The following is a 16,074-nucleotide window of genomic DNA, read 5'->3' as shown; positions in this document are numbered from 1 at the left end:
AACTTGATTTTATGGAGCTGTGAGAGCTTTGAACAGGTAGCAAATGCTTAGAATGCAAAACTTCACATCACTTTTTTTTTTGGGGGGGTCCTTTTCAGGGGAAAAAAAGTGATGCAATTTGCATCAAGCAAGATGCAGGGCAGGCCACAGAATAATAAGTAGGTACTGTCTATCATTCAAGATAAGAAACAGTGCTCCCATTAAGTATCAAATGCTGTGGCTGCCCCTTTGGCTTCCGATCAATCATGCTCTCAAACTGGAGCCCCTTTGTGTTTTGCACGCTGTTGGATTTGGCATTACTAATACGTTCCTGTGTCAAAAAGCCTAGTTACCCATGGTAACAAGATTTTTGAGAGTCTCTTTTTAATGAGACTCTACTATGAATCTAAAAATTATGTTTAAGTAGCATCTGCTAGCCTGTTCCAGGGCAGATAAAATATTTTGGCAACTTGTTCTTGGCCCCTGTCAGAGGCACAGAATTTTGCACTGCCTGCCTGCCTGACTCTATTTAAAAGTATTTATATGCAACCCAATGAGGAAGTTTTGGGAGCAATTTACAACAAACATAAAACAGATAAAAAATACAATAGAACAGGTCAACAGTAAATACAAAAACAAATAAAAATGTAACAGAACAGATCTATCTGCTTCTCTTGCCACCTATCAGTACATTTGCTACTCATTTTCACACTGTTTTTATGTGCTTTACTGCTAATCTGGAACAAAAGAATTTACACTGACTCTCTTTTGCCATTCTGTTGCCTTTCAGCCAGTTTAAGGAGTTCCTTTTGGAGCTTTTTGCACAAACCCCCAAATAATTTGGTGACATTCACGAACACGGCTTCTTTGATCAGTTGGATAGCCTATCAGCATACAAAGCTGTCATATACCGTGTCAGACCACTTCTCAATACGAAATGAATGTGGCTTCTTAGAGCTTCAAACAGGGATTTCCCCCAGTCCTATCTGGGATTTATTTATTGCATTTATACCCCATGTTTCCTTCCTGGAGCTCAAGGTGGTATACATGGTTTTTCCTCTTCCCATTTTATTCTCAAAACAGTCCTGTAGGGCGGACTGGACTTAGAGACAGTGACTAGCCCAAGTGACTGGCCCAATAGGTTGCCAATAGTATCACATGTGCTTGTGATAGTCATCTATGTCCTTACATGCATAGCCTCCTGCTGCAGGATAATGTTGATGGGGTTAAATTGGGTTAGAAGGGGTGCAAAATGGAAGGTTGAAATAAAGAAATGATTCCTTTGGAAATTATGAAGAACACCTACTATGTCCAGACCCTCATCTGGAAGTTGCAGTTAGGATGGTTAAAAGGTCAAGCACACAAGTCAAAGGCCACTCATGACATCTGTTGATTTAAGAAACTTACCAAAACTAGGTGGGTACAAATTACAGTAAACGATGTAAACTTGGTGAAAGACCGGTGCAATTTTTTTGAACTTAGGAGGTCAACTTTTTTAGCCATGACAGCTGGTTGTAGTTACTGGCCATAAAACTGAATTGTGTTTCTGATCAGCATCTCAAATTCTCTCCCCCACCCCTTCTACCTAGCCAGGTTCAGGAGAAGTTTGCGACTTGGATGAAGTGGAATCTACTTAAATTACCAACTACAGTGATCTTACAGAGCAATCAGAACCTCTGCCTGGAAGTGGCTGGCATTGATGAAACACAGTAGGTTACAGCTGCATCCACAGCCCCATCACTGGAACCATACTGTGCCAATCAATTCCCAAAACACCCTGTTTCAGGCTTTTTCCATGGACATCTGCCCACAGGGATACCACTAGTGGTAGCTTCCAATCCACGTGCCATTGGGGAAAGTGTATAGGGCACACTACTTGCTGCCATGGCTCATGTGCTGGTGCCAGGATTCCCCCACCAGCAGCATGGCAGATTGGGAGGTGGGCTAGTTCTACCCATCCTTCCCCCCACCCGCTAACTTGAGACTGAACAGGTGTTGAAATATACAGGAGAAACAGTTTCCAATTCAGCTGCACCTTAATACTTTCATCATGTGAACTAAATGTGAAACTGTGGTACTTCATAATTTGTGGTTACATATTAAAAATGTGTGTCCTTGTTAACATATACTCCTGGTATCTGTTTATTATCTAGGTACCAGGATCAAAATGAAGTCTGTATCTAAGAATGGAGAAATAAAAATCTTCCTCTATCACAAAGGGTATTTGTGCCAGCCATATAAGAGCCCCTTATACCATCTTCAGTTGGCATATGAAGGGCAAAACAATAGCCCCCCCTAGATTTCTGTCTAACAGAGGATACTCCCTTCTTCAATATCTATTAAAAGTATACAATTTGTAATCTTCATATATTCATTTAAATAAAACAAATACCCAAGAAAACAATAAGAGAGGCACACACAACTTTTTCGATAGTAGCTATTTAATAGTTTTAGTGAAGGACTTGAGAATCTTAATTTTCATTACATGGGAGCTAGTATTTAAGAAAGCCTTGAGTGGTATACATAATGCATAGGCTGGGTTTTTTATTTTATTTTAGAACACTCAGGACATTAGTACTATATATAGGCAAACATCAAATGCATGGAATTGTGCCTCTGGCATCTGTGGAGTCCTGCAACTTAAGCAAACTAAAGCATGATGCAAGTGCACATCTAGCCACAAGACATGTTTGCAGGCATAAATAAGTGTTGTTGGCTCCCTTAAGAAAATTGCATATACCTTGGGTCTCAAGATTTGTAAAATTTCGTAACTCATATGAACTTTTTGATTTATGTAACATATTTAGCTGGATAGGCATTTACTTTCAAGATAAAAGTAGCAGATTAAGAAGTTCAGAATAAGAAGCAAGTCTTTCTGTAATCTTATAACTTCTTTGGTAAACCCACCACTCCTCACAAAAACTATGGAGTTACATAAAGCCATATTTGCACAATGTGATTCAGAGATTACAGTAAGCCCGCAATTTACATGGGGGTTATGTTCTGGGAATCATGCCTAAAGCCAAAATCGTGTATAGTCAAAACACATTGGGTTCCATGGCAGTTGGGATTGCCAAAGTCTTTTCCCCTGGATGCCTGCCTCCTTTCAACACCCTTTTTAATTACCGTATGTAAAATTGTTTTGCCAAGCACATAAACCTGAATGCACCCAAGTAAAATATGTGTACGTTGCAGACTTACTATATACCAAACTACCTGCCTAGATCCTATACATTTGCCTCGGCATGTTTGTATCATGCTAAACAGTCATAAATGTTGGCACATGGGATCCTGAACATTAATGAACCAGAACAGCAAGTCTTGGAATTCCATCGTATCGACTGAAGAAGCACAACTATACCCAGCAGCAATAAAACAGCTGATGTTCAAAAACAGTATTTCTTAAACTTAACCAAAATGGCTTTTATTTGGGAGGTGGCAGGGGGAGCTGTTTCATCATCATCATCATCATCATCATCATTTATTATTTATACCCCGCCCATCTGGCTGGGTTTTCCCAGCCACTCCGGGTAGCTTCCAACGAAGATTTAAAATACATTAAAAATACATTTCAGTACTCCAAATCAAATCCCATTTCAAGGGAACTTTCAAATAATCATGTTTCTATCCAAATTAGGGAAAGCCATTTAGGGGTTGATAGTACTGTAATTCTCTCCCCACACACACACACATGCATGGATGACCAACCAAAGCCCCTTTTTTCTTAAACTTCTCTGCAATAAATCAACATAACCATGGCAGGACATAAAACAGAGCTAAAGTTAATGCAGCAGTTCAGATTTTTAGATGCTGAAAATATGATCCTATATTTCAAGGATCTTCACTGTTTTTAAAATGTGTGTACAGAAAAGAAAGCCTTAGCAAAAAGTGCTATCTTGTAAATGCATACATATATGTATCTTGATGGCATACCTGTATCACATGATGCTTTTCATGTAGTGTAGGTATCTTAAACATTTGGCACCAATATGTTGTATCTTTGTCTGGTATAGGCACCTGTCTTAATAAAAGGAAAAGGAAAGGCAAATATAATATAAAAGTACCTGATTTCTGCTCCCTGTACAGGTAGCTAACAGTTCCACCCATCCTACCCTGATACTTAATAAAAGCAAAACCCAAAGAAACTTACGCCTTGGTTTGTCAAGTCAAAATACGGCAATGAAGGAGCGATAATAGCAGTCTTCTCTGGGTTCAATAAACGAAGACTCTTTGTCCCTCGATTTGAACCATGGTAATTTTGAACTCCTTCTCTAAAGTCTTTGTCATGGTATGCCCATATCACCCTCACTGTGCTTTCCTAGAAAGCAAAAAGAAAAACTTTACTAATTAAGTATGCAAGAAGATGTCTCAGCCAATCATGGCGGCTTACCAGATGAATCTGCCCATCTATAACAGCCTTTCCCAATGATACCCTTCATATATTTTAGACTACAACTCTCATCAGCCCCCGTCACCTGGCTAGGGTTGGTGAGGGATAGTCCAGAAAGATTATTTAGTAAGGATTTGATAGCTGCATTTTATTCTTTTTGTAGTTCTATCACTCTGCACTTCATTTTGTTTTGTTTAAATTTGCTGTTAAATTTCTTCCATTCTTCTTCCGCCGTCTCTTTTCCCTGATCGCGGATTCTGCCAGTCATCTCGGCCAATGACATATAGTCCATCACTTTCATCTGCCATTCTTCCAAGGTGGGTAGATCTTGTGTCTTCCAATACTTTGTGGTAAGTATTCTTGCTGCTGTTGTTGCATACATAAAGAAAGTTCTGTCTTTCTTTAATACCAATTGGCCGACAATGCCCAAGAGAAAGGCCTCTGGTTTCTTAGGGAAAGTACATTTAAGTACCTTTTTCATTTCATTATATATCATTTCCCAGAAAGCCTTAATCTTCGGGCATGTCCACCAAAGGTGGTAGAAAGTACCTTCAGTTTCTCTACATTTCCAACATTTATTATCAGGCAAATGGTAAATTTTTGCTAGCTTGACTGGAGTCATGTACCACCTATAAATCATTTTCATAATATTTTCCTTTAAGGCATTGCATGCCGTAAATTTAATACCGGTGTTCCACAACCTTTCCCAGTCAGCAAACATAATGTTATGACCAATGTCCTGTGCCCACTTAATCATAGCTGATTTGACCATTTCATCTTGTGTGTTCCATTTCAACAGCAAATTATACATTCTTGACAAATTCTTAGTATTGGGTTCTAACAATTCAGTCTCTAATTTTGATTTTTCCACCTGGAAGCCAATTTTCCTGTCTTGTTTATAGACCTCCATTATTTGATAATAATGGAGCCAATCTCGTACTTTAGATTTCATTTTCTCATGGCTCTGTAATTTCAATTTGTCTCCATCTTGTTCCAAAATCTCCCAATACTTTGGCCATCCAACCTCCATATTGGTTTTCTTCAATGCCTTAGCCTCCAAGGGTGATACCCATCTAGGGGTTTTGTTTTCCAACAGGTCTTTATATCTTATCCAGACATTAAATAACGCTTTTCTGACAATATGATTTTTAAAGGCCTTATGCACTTTGATTTTGTCATACCATAGATATGCATGCCAACCAAACATATTATCAAAACCTTCTAAATCCAAGATATCTGTATTCTCGAGGAGCATCCATTCTTTCAACCAGCAGAAAGCTGCTGCTTCATAGTACAGTTTTAAGTCCGGCAGGGCAAATCCCCCTCTTTCTTTTGCATCTGTAAGTACTTTAAATTTTATTCTGGGCTTTTTGCCCTGCCAGACAAATTTCGAAATATCTTTCTGCCACCTCTTGAAACAGTCCATCTTGTCAAGGATCTGCAAGGTTTGAAACAAGAATAACATTCTAGGCAATACATTCATCTTAACAACTGCAATTCGGCCTAACATTGACAATTTCAGATTTGACCATATTTCTAGATCTTTTTTAATTTCTGACCAGCATTTTTCATAATTGTCCTTGTACAAGTTCAGATTTTTAGATGTCAGATAAACCCCTAGGTATTTCACCTTCTTAACCACCGTCAGACCTGTCTCCTCTTGAAATTCCTCCTTCTCCATATCTGTTAAATTTTTTGCCAAGACTTTAGTTTTTTGTTTATTCAGTTTAAATCCAGCTACCTGGCCAAATTGTTGAATTATTTCTAACACCCTTTTCGTGCTAGTGTTTGGCTCTTGCAAAGTCAATACTAGGTCATCTGCAAATGCCCTTAGCTTGTAATGTTTAGCTCCGACCTTTACACCTTTAACTTGCTGGTCATTTCTAATTATATTTAGCAACACCTCCAGAACCGAAATAAAAAGCAATGAGGAAATTGGGCACCCCTGTCGTGTTCCTTTTTCTATCCTAAGTTCCTCAGTTACTGCATTATTTACCTATCTTAAGGACTATTATAAACTTGATGAATGTTAGAATGTCGAGGTTTTCAGAAAGAAAGGGTTACAGCGATACAAGACTAGATTAAAGAAAAGACTAAGATGACAGAGGTTGGACAGAAATGTTTAGAAGTTGCTAAAAAACTTTGGACATTGGGATGCAGAAAGGGGAGGTATGGGGGAGTCCCAGAAAAGAGGTTTATGAAAAAACGTTTTGAAACTATACGTGTTTGTATGTTTGTCTATATGTTTGTTTGTTTTTAAAAATTTTGTAAAACCAATAAAATTTTTATAAATAAATAAATAAATTTGCTGTTAAAAATAGTTTTGTCTGCTTTTTATACAGCCTATATATGATCAAAAAAGCAGTCTATCAATATTTTACATTTTAAAAATCCAAGAACATTCGTTTCACCTATCCTAAAGTGTTCTGTACTTCAGGCAATGCCTCCTTGTGGAATTGAGATATACAGTGGTACCCCTGGTTACGTACTTAAACCGTTCCGAAGGTCCGTTCTTAAGATGAAACCATTCTTAACCTGAGGTACCACTTTAGCTAATGGGGCCTCCCACTGCGTCCGCGCCGCTGGTGCATGATTTCTGTTCTCATCCTGAGGTAAAGTTCTTTACCCGAGGTACTACTTCTGGGTTAGCAGAATCTGTAACCCAAAGTGTTTGTAACCTGAGGTGTTTGTAACCCGAGGTACCACTGTATTCTGATGAATTAATTATTCAGGTGCTGCCACCAGAATCTGTAATTAAACAAACTTCTATTAGACATAGAGCTTTTCAGTGAGAAAAAGAAAGCTCAACAACTTTTCTGTCCGGATTTTCACATTTTGAAATATGGCAACCCTAGCATAGCATAATGGTTAATTGATCCAAGAATGTGAAGCTCACAAACAGCTTGATTTTTTTTGGCAGACTGTTTTATCTCTTCATTCATGATTTAAGTCTTACTCCCCTCTCTCTGAGTTAGATTGATCGTCAACTACTTACTGTTATACTCTTGTCATTGGGGTCACATGTGTGAAGTTGCCGGCTGAAAGCTAGTATCGTATGGGTACTATTTTCCATGGCATACTCCAGATGGTAGTCCTGCTGTGAGTCCTTTTTCAATGTTCTGTCTGCATTTGTAAAATAATCCTGTTGAAGAAACAAACCAGAACATTATCCTGCTGTTACTTTTTTTGTTTTGCTTTAAATAATCTGAATTCAACAACCTTTTGAGTTTTCTGGGAAAGAAGTGTAAAAGGATACGGTAAGTTGTAATTTTCTAAGAAAGTATATTATATTAGCAAACAGGAAAACATTAGAATTTAGCCACCAAAATTTATTTTATAACTGTATGCATATATTTTCATCTGCGCACCTTACAAAAGAGGGAAGGAAAGAGCAGAAAAAGAAAACAAAGCAAATTTCCCAACATTGTCACCACGAATACATTGCAATCAAAATAGTTACATTAAAAGAAACATATTATACAGATGATACTTCTTTGCATTGCACTTGTGGGTTAAAAGTGTATCCATTATGGTTTTGCTTTGCTTTCGTAGAATGTATAAACTAACTTTTAAAAGTTTGTTGTTAAAGTGTATCTATTTCAAAGTCCTCTTCTGTTTCATGTTTTAAAATCTAGGAATAAAGTGTCTGCATTAATGAACAATCTAATAGCCCAATCCTAAACCTATGTTGTTAGTTCTTTCCATTTCCTTGGATTGGAACCTACTTCCTAGTCTACATATGGAAGGAAGTTATTCATAACCAAGTTATTGTGTGTGTGTGTGTGTGTGTGTGTGAGAGAGAGAGAGAGAGAGAGAGAGAGAGAGAGAGAGAGGCAGGCAGGCAGGCAGAGAAATATTAAATAGGAATATGATATTGTTGTACACTTTCTATGTGCCAACCCACAGGAATATTTTAATGTTTTTCTGAGGAAAGATTATCCTACTTCTCAATGTTAGCAGACATATGATATAATGCATAAGCTGCATTATAGTGTCATTAACCTCTTCACCTCTGAATTCTTTGTCATAATGTGCAGCTGGCTTTCTGACTCCTCTCTAGGTCACCATAAGTCCTGTGACTGACTTAAAATTCTCTGATGCTAATTCACAAAAACCTTCCATAGACTTAGAGACCAGGACAGTAATGTCATCTAATTTTCTCTTCTTAGCTTGTGGGGGCATTTGTGCATTTGTTTCCTATTTTGCTCAGAGTGAGTTGGCCAGGACCACACTCCAAAATGAGGTGTTGAGTAAGCTGTAGCTACTATGCTTTCGGACGCATTTTTCCTGCAGTTCTTTCTTTCTTTCTTCTTAAAAAAGAATTTTATTAGAGATACATGTAAAAGAAAAGGGGTGGGGCAGACAACAGACCAAATAAATAAACAGAAACTAAACACAAACAATTTGGGTGGATAACCCAAGGTATGCATCTCCAAGAAAACCAGTATATATTAGTGGACAAACATTTCCTGTCCGCAAACGATAAATCATGTAACAGATCAACAAAGATATTGACATTCAGTCAGTTCACTCACCTGCCTCCCGTACCTGCTATGAGGCAAAATATTCTGAGTTTACATGTTACCTTGAATTACTCTATTATCATGATCATCAGAGCAGCTTTGTGTAAGGAGTTATTCTCTGCCTATGATGTGGCACTGCGTGGCTCTGAATCACAGTGGCAACCCCCAGCCAGCACTGTATATAACTGTAGTCTGCCCTAACCTCATTGGCAAAGACGTATGTGAAGAACTATGATAATGACTCCTTGACTCCATCAGGATGTGGCTTGGCAACCCCAGGAAGGCCAGGAAGATGGGTGGGGTGGGGGTGGGGGCTGGAAGGTTGGCACCCAGAGATGGAGGAAGGAGGTCCTCCCCTTTTGGCTCTAGAAGCCAGAGAGGGGGAAGTAGATTTGCCAGTTCTTTCCATCCCCCCAATTGTGGACCAAGCACCACCTTTGTAGGTAAGATCACATGCACCCCCCAGACAGAGCAGACATGTGTACCTGTGGCAGACACACAGGACAAGACAGTCTTATGGCAGAGTTTGCCCTGCCTTATCTTTGAAAACTTGGCAGGAGGGGAATGTCACTTGTTGGGACATCTTCGTAGATTCCATTTGCTTATGGACCTCTTGCCTTGCTCATGCGCCTTGGAATCTTGACTTCTGGGACTTGTGCTTGCCACTGAGCTTGTACCACTATGAGCATGAACAGAGACATCTTCCTTATTCTGAAGTCACAGATGCTACCAGTGAGAGCCTGTCAATGGCAAGAACCATGTCAGGTCAAAGTATTGTGTAAAGAGAGCTTTAGATCCCTGCTGACCACATGTGATGTGCTGTTCATCCTGGATGCATACTATATAATGCCAAAGTTTAGGATGTTTTGAAGTAATGATACTGCCTAAAATCAGCACTTTTTTAAAAAAGAAAACTACCATAAGCAATTATTGGCTTGTGGGTGTAGTCAAACAATTAGATGTCTTTCATGCACTGGAAGTAATTTAGAAATTGAAGCAACACATGGTAAGTTGATTTTACGGATCATAAAAGATGAGGTATATAATTTCCTACAGATGAAGGCATTGATGATGAATTGCTCCTCACATGCTGTTGACCCTGCTCTCGCTCTCTCAAAAGGGATTTGCAGTTGATATGGTTTCTGATTAGTGCTATACAAAATGGCAAGGAGAGTACTTTCTTATGGATGTAGTAAAAATATGTAAATAAGCCCTGTTTTATCCTTGAAGAATGTAAGCAGAGCTGCACAAGGAACCTTGGGGGGGGGAATCACAGCTGTCATTCTATCCTTGAACAGGTGTTTTTATGGAGAAGATACCCTCCAAATACTTGACAACCTGCAATATATGTTGCCTCCTTCCATTAGTAAAGGAAGTGAGAATAATATGTTCAACTACACTGGGGCACTCCAACACAAAGGGTCACAAGATTATTTGATAGCCTGATTATGCAATTCTACCAGGGCATATGGGGCATTATGCTTGTGGGGTGTTAATTTTGTTCCACGTGAATGCAAATTATGGATGAGAGTGTTCATTCTGTACCACTCAAGTCAGACTAGTACAGTGACTAGTGCCCCAGGTCCACATTCACATTTGGCACAAGTTAAGCTCTCAGCTTAACCTACATGGTTATGTTGTGAGGGTAAAATGTCAGTCTGAGATTCACTGGAAGGATTCAAATGTAATAAAGAACCAAAAAAGAATTGCTTCAGGCATTTTTAGGTGGGGAACCATTTAGAACTGGCAGGCTGACAAGTCATTTATTATCATTTAACCTCGCTTTGGGGAATTATGCAGGTTTACAACCTAACACAACAGAGACCACACCCTGCCCCTCTGGCTGGGTTTCCCCAGCAGGGCTTGATTAATTATAGCAGAGGGTCCCAACCAGGGCTATAGGTATTTTGTATATCTGTGGAAAAGCTGAGAAGAGGGGGGTTTCTGTGAGGGGTTTTATCTTAAAAATAACACTTGTTTCTACACCTCATGGTAAAAGAATACAACTTCAGAAATTGTGTCCTTTCTTCACAATTTGTTTCAGCCGTGTGGAAAACCTCTATCTGTACTCAACACTTCTTCAAAATGGTTGTTGAATTAATGCAGATTTGAACACATGTTTAGAAGAAGCAGGTCTGCTGTGTGGAAGGCCAGTAAATATGGAGCAAGATGCCAACTACTATGTTTTGTTCTGGTTTCTCAAGTGTGAATGCTCTTACACTACAAACTCACCCCATAGTTAAATCAATACAGGGAGGCTTCGTACTGAAATGCCTCCAGCCAAACACCAGCTGACATATAAAGTGTGTGTCACACTGACGTATCTCCCCTTACTGCTTTTCTATTTGATTTCTTAGCATTTCTTTGTTTATGTTGGCATGAGTGCATTTAAAAGAAGAATATGGTTCCGTTCACCATTTTCTCGCTTTTCAAAATCTATTCTGATTGTTCCTCTGTAACATCTCAAAATTGATTGTATTTGATAAAACAAATATTCTTCGTTATGGGTGTCAGCTAACAAGCAAGGGTTATAATGAACACAGCGTATTAATGAAGAGCTATTCACAAAAGGATTTATGCCTCAAGTAAGGGCTATTTTTGTGCAAGAATTCAACAGAAGGGTTTGCAATGCAACGTTCTGTAGAACTTGCACAAAACAAGCATTCATAAAGAAGGATTACCCTCTGCAAAAATGGATCTCACAGCTACTGCAGGCTGCGGGTGGGGATGCACAATTCCAGATGGGGGCGGAGACCATGGAGGAGGCAAGAAAATGCAAGTTGTGTCAATTCATGAGCAAAAAAGAGAGGGTCTTTCAAAAAGCTAGATGCAAAAATTAGAGCTGCCTTGAGCACTCTCATGGCAAGTAATCTGCCGAGAAACTCACTTTGGCAATATTGCAGTGGCACTATAACTACAAGCGCAGACAGACTGAGCAATTTCTCTGAGGCAGCACCAATCAAGTATCTTCGCTTCACTGCACTGAGGTACATGTGCTTTTTCCATGCTTAAATGTATTCATAATAATAGCTCCACCCGTCTGCAGCTACTTTGCTACCATTGGCCTGCAAATGTGTCTGTAGTGAGTGCTCTCTCCCTTTCTCTTTCTCTCTCCCCCCCCCCCGCCACCTTAGCTCAACTCTCACTCTTTTCCCACCCCTCATAGAACAGCTATTAAGCATGCTTGAGAGACCACTCTTATTTAGACACAAGTCTTGCACTTTCCAAATAGTTAGAGCTGGGTTCCCACTCTAATCTCTGAGCTCCTGGAATGCTCGGCCACTAATGCATCATTTCAGGCTCCCTCACCACTCAACCACAGTTTTTGAAAGAATGTGTGGACCCTTTGTAAAGTTCTTTTTTGTCTCCATAATATAATTGCACCCTTCAACCTGATTGATCTATTTACAAGGAGTTAGTAGAAGCATCTTTCAAGTTCTGTTTCATCATACCAGATACTGAAGCAAAAGCCCCAGGTAACATCAAGCGGCACACAGAGAGATAATTATTCATGTTTTTTATTTAAAAGTTTTCCTGATCTCTAGTACTTGGCAAATATTTTCTTTTTTTGGGTGGGGATGTGGGAAATCAATTCCTGGTGGGGCATTTTAAAAATTTTTAAGTCTGTGAAAAAAGAAAGCTCTGGCTTGTTTGTGTATATATGTGTGTTTTTCTTTTAAATACTATGTAAAAACACTTCACTTCCACTGTTCAGATCTTCCACTATGAACTTTCACAGATCGATCAGCTAGATGTTGATCTATATCTTCCTTGATGGAAGCAAAGCAGTTTTATCTAATGGAGCATATGAATTGCAAGTTTCTTGAGAGCAGGGCCTTTTTTAAAAAAATAAAAAAATAAAGCCATGTAAAGCACCATATTGTGTGCACCAATATGGTGCAAACATAATAATTCACTTCTGTTTACTTATATAAACATAAGTAAATAAGTATAACTAAAGGAAAAAGATAAATGCCTACTTTGTGGTAATCAAACCTTTATATTGTCACTAATCTGTGCTAGATGATATAAAGCAGTTTCCTGTGTTCCTACGATCTTTTGTCATGTGGCTGGCTGCTACGTTGACTCATGAGCCTTTTGTGAGGAACTTTATCAAAAGCATTTTGGAAGTCTAAGTATATAATGTCAACCAGATCTCCCCCAACTGAATACTTGTGGACACACTAAAGGAATTCCAAAACGGCCTCGGTCCAGTATACCTGAAGGAGCGTCTCCACCTCCATCATTCTGCCCGGACACTGAGGTCCAGCACCGAGGGCCTTCTGGCGGTTCCCTCACTGCGAGAAGCCAAGTTACAGGGAACCAGGCAGAGGGTCTTCTCGGTAGTGGCGCCCTCCCTGTGGAACGCCCTCCCACCAGATGTCAAAGAGAACAACAACTACCAGACTTTTAGAAGACATCTGAAGGCAGCCCTGTTTAGGGAAGCTTTTAATGTTTGATGTATCATAGTATTTTAATATTCTTTTGGAAGCCGCCCAGAGTGGCTGGGGAAGCCCAGCCAGATGGGCGGAGTATAAATAAATTATTATTATTATTATTAAAAGGTGTGTGACGCAAAACCTCCCTTTGCAGAAGTCCTGCTTGTCAATGTTTGTTCTTTTATGTAACTGCAAACTGATGTAGAAATCTGATGAACTGAAGAGAGTGAAAAAATGAGAAACTGAGGAGAAACAAAAATCTCCAGATTCGCCCATCCCTACAAGGGGACAAATATTCAATGTTCTATTACTAATAATATTAATTCCTGAATCTGTGCACATGAAGTGTGAACACAGTCACGTGAACATTGGGGCTTGTCATCATTAATAATGCTAAAACTTAGGGCTGCAATCCTAAGCACTCTCACCTTTAAACTCAACTGAACACAGATTTACATACTATGAGTGCTCTGTCAATGCCAGGTGAAAAACAGACAGATGAGAGGCAGAAAATTACTTGTATGCCATTGCCTTTTCCTCCAATGAGCATGCTACCCATCTGGTCACTCATCTGCTCACCTTAGAAGGGTCTTAGATGGACCCCAGTCTTGCCCAGGGATCAACCCTCAAACCTGCCGAATTCAGAACCAACTTCACCACTAAGCTTCTAACTTGGGAGACAAGGCTATTCATAAAATAGGTCAAATTTTTAAAAACGCTTTTAAGTCTTCTACTACTCTCTGCTTCGCATAGGATTGCTGGCACACACCCTCCCCATAAAAACACACGCCCCACACACGCCAGAATAACTCCAATACATGTTTGAATGTTTCCTCATATTAATTCTTTTTACAACCCAGCAAGTTCACGGAAAACGCGTAAGGAGGTTTTTCGAAACCTATCCCTTGGCACCAGGTTTGTTTTTTGTGAACCGCCCCGAGATCTTTTGATGAAGGACGGTATATAAATCGAAAATGACAATAGAAGTAGTAATGGCTTGACAGTAATGACTATTCAGGAGAAGCAAGCATGAGATCCCATTTTGCCCCTTGCCCCAAACGGTCGCGATTTGGTGGCTGTCCCGTTGCCTTTCACTGCACCCAGTGGCGTAGCGTGGGTTGTCAGCACCCGGGGCAAGGCAAGTAATTTGCGCCCCCTAACCCGTGGATTTGCGCCCCCTAACCCCAGGTGTTGCGCCCCCCTGCACCCCCCACGCTACGCCACTGACTGCACCAGCAGCTTTATAATGGACCCTCGTGCTCTGAGCATGCACAGAGTGCACGACTGCCCATTCCACTGAGCAGCTGGAGCCTGGACCCCTAAGGAGCTTGGATCCCTGGTCCTGGAAGGGGGAGCCAGCCCTTCTTCTCCTTCCCTCTCCCCCAATGCACTTGTGAGCCAGACCCCCCTCCCCTGATCAGATCGTACTCTGCCCCCCCACCCCACCCAGCGCTGTCCAAGGCGCCCGTCCGCCTCACCTGCAGGTAGGGCTTCCCCGCGTCCAACCCGCCCAGCACGATGTCCGCCGAAGCCATGCCTCCCGTGGGCGAGAAGCCGAAGCCCACGTAGCCCGCCGCGCGCACCTCCAGGCGGAAGGCGATGGAGCTGCCCTGCGCAGCCCACGAGAGCCGGTAGCGGGACGCCCCGTCCAGCACGGCGCTGTGCGGGTAGTGGCGCCCGGGCACGGCGGGCAGCCCCCACAAGAGCAGCAGCAGCAGCGGCCAGCGGCGCATCCTCGTCGCCCGCTGCACCAGCGCCAGGCGCGCACCTCAGCCGACCGCTAAGCTGTTGGGGACTGAGCTGGCCGAGGCAGCCTCCTGGCGCCTCCGCCAGGCGCCGCGCCTGCTCATTGGACGGGGCGGGCGCCCGGCGTCACCCCGCCCCCGCGGAGTCAGCGGGCCTCGAGGGCTGAGGAAAGCGCGGGAGAAGGAGGAGGAGGAGGAAGAGAGCGCGACCTGGGTGAGGAGCCCTGAGGAGAGCCGGCGAAGCGAAGGTCCTGAGGGGAAAGAGCGAGGGGGCAGAAGCTCGCGGCTGGGCAACGAGGAGCCCCCTCCTCCCTCGTCAGACAGGCAGAAGTTCAACAGGAGAAGCCTTTGACACGTGCTCCTCTTCAGAGTCCTGCTGCTGAGAGGCGGAGCGCGGGAGAGAGGTGCCACGTGCCTCGTGGACGCGGGAGGGGAGGAGGGGAGCGACGCGCGCCCTGCCAGGCGGAGGGTTTCTCAGGTACCAGGTAGATAACAGGCAGCACACCCTGTAAGCCTCAGCAGGGCGGTGCCAGGACACAGCCTGGTTCTGCAACAGGTAACAGAGTCAACCTGTTGGTCCTCCACTTTTGGCTCTAGAGGCCAGAGAGAGGGAAGTAGATTTGCCAGTTCCCTCCATCCCCACCAGGCACAATAAGAGCAGACAGAGCAGACAAGTCTTATGGCAGAGTTTGCCCTGCCTTATCTTTGAAAACTTGGCAGGAGGGGAATGCCACTTGTTGGGACATCTTCGTAGATTCCATTTGCTTATGGACCTCTTGCCTTGCTCATGAACCTTGGAATCCTGACTTCTGGGACTTGTGCTTGCCACTGAGCTTGTACCACTATGAGCATGAAGAGAGACATCTTCCTTATTCTGAAGTACCAGTGGGAGCCTGTAAGTCTCAGCATGGCGGTGCCAGGACACATCCTGGTTCTGCACCCCTCTAGTCCAGGTGGCAGAGACAACATGTTGTGTTGCAGTGCGTTTGCTCCACCAG

General features: G+C 41.9%; 1 protein-coding gene across 1 annotated transcript in view; it reads right to left on the bottom strand.

Annotated features, from left to right (window-relative positions):
• The window catches only part of MOXD1 (monooxygenase DBH like 1), a 36,774-nt gene extending 21,677 nt beyond the window's left edge, over positions 1-15,097 (bottom strand). The window contains exons 1-4 of the mRNA XM_082216127.1: positions 14,810-15,097; positions 7,365-7,511; positions 4,130-4,297; positions 3,913-3,996 (exon numbers count right to left, since the gene is read on the bottom strand). Of these exons, the coding sequence (XP_082072253.1) occupies positions 3,913-3,996; positions 4,130-4,297; positions 7,365-7,511; positions 14,810-15,064 (654 nt within the window). The 5' untranslated portion in view covers positions 15,065-15,097. The remainder of the gene's footprint in view (positions 1-3,912; positions 3,997-4,129; positions 4,298-7,364; positions 7,512-14,809) is intronic.
• Positions 15,098-16,074: the final 977 nt, after the last annotated feature.

The sequence above is a fragment of the Podarcis vaucheri genome (genome assembly GCF_965113315.1).
Source record: "Podarcis vaucheri genome assembly, chromosome: 3".
Lineage (NCBI taxonomy): Eukaryota > Metazoa > Chordata > Lepidosauria > Squamata > Lacertidae > Podarcis > Podarcis vaucheri.
This window is presented reverse-complemented; position numbering and strand designations above follow the sequence as displayed.